General features: G+C 43.0%; 1 protein-coding gene across 1 annotated transcript in view; it reads right to left on the reverse strand.

The window, feature by feature from the left end:
• atp8b2 (ATPase phospholipid transporting 8B2) overlaps window positions 1-5,000 on the reverse strand; it is a 69,246-nt gene that overhangs the window by 36,470 nt on the left and 27,776 nt on the right. The window contains exons 9-11 of the mRNA XM_063199510.1: window positions 4,682-4,840; window positions 4,261-4,349; window positions 2,016-2,212 (exon numbers count right to left, since the gene is read on the reverse strand). Of these exons, the coding sequence (XP_063055580.1) occupies window positions 2,016-2,212; window positions 4,261-4,349; window positions 4,682-4,840 (445 nt within the window). The remainder of the gene's footprint in view (window positions 1-2,015; window positions 2,213-4,260; window positions 4,350-4,681; window positions 4,841-5,000) is intronic.

Here is a 5,000-nt window from a genome sequence, read left to right on the forward strand (position 1 = left end):
GGGATGAAAGCTGACAACATAAACACAATCTGAATCAATTTGATGGAAATGGCAGAAAAGATAGAAATCACTAGCCCATACAGGGCTCAAAACTGTGACCTGTATTTTGTAATCACCAAGCTCTCTCTCTCACACACACACTCATACACACAAACACACACACACAAGAAATCCTTCATTCCAAATACAATAGACACACGCAGAACACTCATTTCTCAAATGACACACACACACACACACACGCACACACGCACACACACACCAATAATTAATTATGACACTCATAATTAACAAGCGCAAGGGGAAGTATTGAACAGTTCTGATTTGAAGCAGGTGTTTCGTGGCTGTGATATCTCTCTGAGGCACTTAATATCATTCCAGTGCTAAATGAAGCATATCACAACTTTATGGAACAGAGTAATCAAAAGGCCAGTATTGTCATCTACTAGAACAGCCTACCTACTGAGTAATCTCCCTCTCTCTCTCTCTCTCTCCCTCTCTCTCTCCCTCTCCCTCTCTCTCTCTGATCACTCCTAATAAGTGAATCAACTGAATTATAAATGTTGCAACTGCATGATTTTCTTGTACAAATCTCAACGTTCCCCTCTGAATTCAAGTGTGATCAGAGGGGTTTGAAATTGAAATGAATACACTGTAATCGTGAAGAGACTGTAGGCTAAGGAACTATGGGTATAATTTTGCACTTGAATAACTAGGTGACAAACTGAGAACAAGCTCCAAGATCTGACTGCAGATCTGATATGCAACGTTCAGATTTGAGTCACCAGTTTCAATAACATGTTTTGAAGGGAAGTGTACAAGGCTTTTTTTTTTTTGAAAAGTGAAACCTGATTTCCAGGCTAGGTCTGTTTTTTCATGTCAGTTTTTTATTTATATATATACCGGTATATATATTGTGGGCCAGACATAAAAAAAGCGAATGACACAAATGAAAAGACTGTGCTACCACATCCTCCTACTTACGTCCTGAGAACATGACAGTAGCAGGGCCAATATCCTCCTCACGTGTTTTAATCAACAGTGGCCTCGTTTACATGAGACATTTAATTCAGAATTAACTCACTTTAATTCTGAATAAAGCTTAACTCCACTTTGAAAATGTCACGTTAACACTTCACAATTCAGAATTAACATGAAAGATCAAAGTAAACTCGACGGAACTACCAATTTAATTCTGAATTCTGAATTATTAATTAATTAATTATTAATTAAACATCATGTAAACATAGCAAGTGTCTCATAAATGCCATATGTGTTTGTTGAGCTACAGAGGGCAAAACATGGGTTTAACGTAACGTAAAATGTAAAAAATTTGTGGGCACTTAAAAAAAACACTACAATGCTCTTTAATGCAATATTCTGGCCTCACGCTTCTCTTGGGTCTGGATTTCAAAGTCAGATCAAATAATCATATTGAATAACGTCTATCTAGCAAATGATGGGTTACATCATTATTTCCACACCAGTATGCACTGGTTCCACATTGATGGTTTCTGTCCATTCGATTACCAGCTAGCCTCCCGCAGAGGGAGCAAAAATGGCAGCCACAAAGTAGTATACATACTGTACAACTTTGACTTTGCATCAGTTGGGTAGCAGCATGTCTTAGTACCTCAAGCAGACTCTTATAGTATGTGAAGATGAATCACGCTATTGTATACAATCCAATAGATCTCCACACGGTTTGAAAAAAAAATACAACTCATCCTTAAGGAGATTTTGGTTGCTACCTTGTGGTAGTCAGTGTGTGTGTGTGTGTGTGTGTGTGTGTGTGTGTGTGTGTGTGTGTGTGTGTGTGTGTGTGTGTGTGTGTGTGTGTGTGTGTGTGTGTGTGTGTGTGTGTGTGTGTGTGTGTGTGTGTGTGTTTGTATGCATGTATGCATGTCTGCATGTGTGTGTGTGTGATTGTCCCTGTCTGTATGTGTGTGAATGTGTGTACGCAGGTGTATGTGTCTGCTTGTGCATTTTTGCATGTCGCGTGCGTGTGTACATACCTGACGTAGAGCGAGATGGGCACGACGGTGTTGAGGATGATGACGTAGGACCAGAAGGAGAGGAAGGCGGAGAAGAGGGCGTTGTTGACAGGCGGCTCCCAGGGCAGGAAGCTCTGGAACAGCAAGCCCACCTCAAACTCCCACACCGCATTGCCCACCGCCAGGATCACGCCCATACACACCAGGAAACCAAAGATCTGCAGAGGGAGGGAGACAGACAAACAGACAGACAGACAGAGAGACAGACAGACATATAATTTATTGTCTTTGCAGAAAATTGTTCTGTGCCATTTACAGTGCGTCTGATCCCCCCCTCAGGACAAAAGACAGGATGACATAGGACAAAGACAGAGAGACAGACAGACAGAAAGATAGACAGGAAGGCATACAGATAGATAGACAGACAAACAGACACAGACAGGTAGACAGTCGGACAGGTAGACAGACAGACAGACAGACAGACAGACAGACAGACAGACAGACAGACAGTGAGGTTCCGTGAGACAGAGAGATGATACAATGCACCTAAATTCAAATGGATGTTGTAACACTTTTGATGCCATTCACAGATTTTACAACATCACTCGCACACACACGCACATGCAGGCACACACGCATACAGACAAACACAAAGACACACAGAGAGACATTAACACAGACACACAGACTCGCACACCCACCGGGAACATCTCAGTTTCACCACCCTTGTATAGAAACACGTACAATCAACTGCATGAAGAAGTGAGGAACCAACCAGTGAATCAACACTGGATTCTCATCCACAGCAGAGATTCACTTCAATAGAAACCAATGTAAACGCACTAGTGGTGGGCCGTTATCGGCGTTAACGTGCTGCGATAATGTGAGACTCTTGTCGCGCGATAAAGAAAATATCGCACGTTAATCTATTCTCAAAATATAGGTTTGGAGTTTGGGTATGTACGTCACCAAAGCTTAATTGACAGACGCTTTCAGACTGCGCTCCAGTCACTTACAGTCTTCCAGTCACCTCTCCACCTGTTGCTTCAGCAGACCTACTAAATATGAAGTGTTTGCATGCTGAAAACATTAATCCCTCTGCCGTGGTAGGTGTTGTTTGAGTGATTTTTCATAAGTGGTAGACTAAAGAGACGTTATTGTTTGAGGTGAAGCATAGAGACATTATTGTGTGTGAGTCCCGACATAACCTACAGTTCCTCACGCATTGCATGGAACACATAAACAACTTCCATAAATCTTGCCTGTGCCACTATTGCAAAAGATTCCGTGTGATATGCATTTTGAAGATTGCCAAACTGAAACTGTCAATTTCTACTCTCCCTGAATGTTTGTGTTGCAATCGCGCACATTTGCGACTCGTGAGATATTCTCATATCAGACGGTAGCCTAATCAAGCTCGCGGTTGTCGCGCTTGGGTTTTTTTTTTTTTAAACTGAATTAATTTCGATTTGTAACTCCTCTGGCATTTTAACTCCGAGAACAACTGCCAGGTGTAGGCCAAATCGCCGTGTACCAGTGCTGTAGGTTCTAGTAGACATCCAGCCTGGCTCTGCTGAGGGCTGCTGTGCGCAGAGCTCCTCCCTCTCTTAAAGGAACCGCTGCTCTTTTTAACAGTCAGTGGCTGATTCTCTCTCTCTCTCTCTCTCTCTCTCTCTCTCTCTCTCTCTCTCTCTCTCTCTCTCTCGCTCTCTATATCCATTAGAAATGCTGAATTGTTGAGGTAGTTTTGTTTAAATAGCTTAAATCTTTGATAGATTTATCTGTATTTGCCTCTACAACTTATAGCGCTGTTCATTTACAAATTTCAGTATCTTATAACTTTAAATGCTTCCTAACATATTGGACACACTTTACACATATTGCAGTGATTTTTTTTCATCACCAAGTATCAACATGACCAATTTTTGAAGATGAGATGGATTTTGGGAAAAAAAGATGAGCTCTGGTCTAATGCGCCATCTGTCTTAAGAAACCTCAAGGTTTTTGTTGGCATTATTTTGGTAGCGTGCCTGTTCTGAATGAGCCATTTTGATATAGATTAATCTAGATTAATCTAGATTAATTTCATAATTACAGTGAGATTAATCTAGATTAAAAAAAATAATCTATGCCCACCCCTAAAACGCACACACACACACACACACACACACACACACACACACACACACACACACACACACACACACACACACACACACACACACACACACACACACACACACTATACTATAGGCCAAAGTCCTACCCAGAGCACGAGTGTGTTCATAAGGCGGTCGATGCTGGTCCTCTTGAACTTTGTGCGACCACTGTTCTGCATCAGCTTTGTATCAGGACCTGAAACACACAGACAGTATAGATATATAACACACACACACACACACACACACACACACACACACACACACACACACACACACACGCGGCCTGGGCCTAGTGGAACACAGCGCTATACCCCCCCCCCCCCACACACACACACACACACACACATACTGTATGTGAAACACTCCCATGCACACAGACACACAGACACAGACACAGACACAGACACACAGACACACACACACACACACACACACACACACACACACACACACACACACACACACACACACACACACACACACACACACACACACACACACACACACACACAGTTCCACACATACCTGCGAAGATGACAATGCCGTAGCAGAACTCTGTGTTGCGCAGCACACAGCCCCTTAGCAGCATGTTCTGGTTGCTGAGAGGGTACTTGCTCTCCCGCCAGTACAGCGTGCCACAGAAGCGGTCCAGCTTGTTATTGGGGGGCTCACACACCACCTCGCCTGTGGAGACGCAGAGAGAGAGAGAGAGAGAGAGAGAGAGAGAGAGAGAGAGAGAGAGAGAGAGAGAGAGAGAGAGAGAGAGAGAGAGAGAGAGAGAGAGAGAGAGAGAGAGAGTCAGAGGAGAGACATAGACATACATACAGTATGGTAGATAAGCACA

Source organism: Engraulis encrasicolus, chromosome 5 (assembly GCF_034702125.1).
Source record: "Engraulis encrasicolus isolate BLACKSEA-1 chromosome 5, IST_EnEncr_1.0, whole genome shotgun sequence".
Classification (NCBI taxonomy): domain Eukaryota; kingdom Metazoa; phylum Chordata; class Actinopteri; order Clupeiformes; family Engraulidae; genus Engraulis; species Engraulis encrasicolus.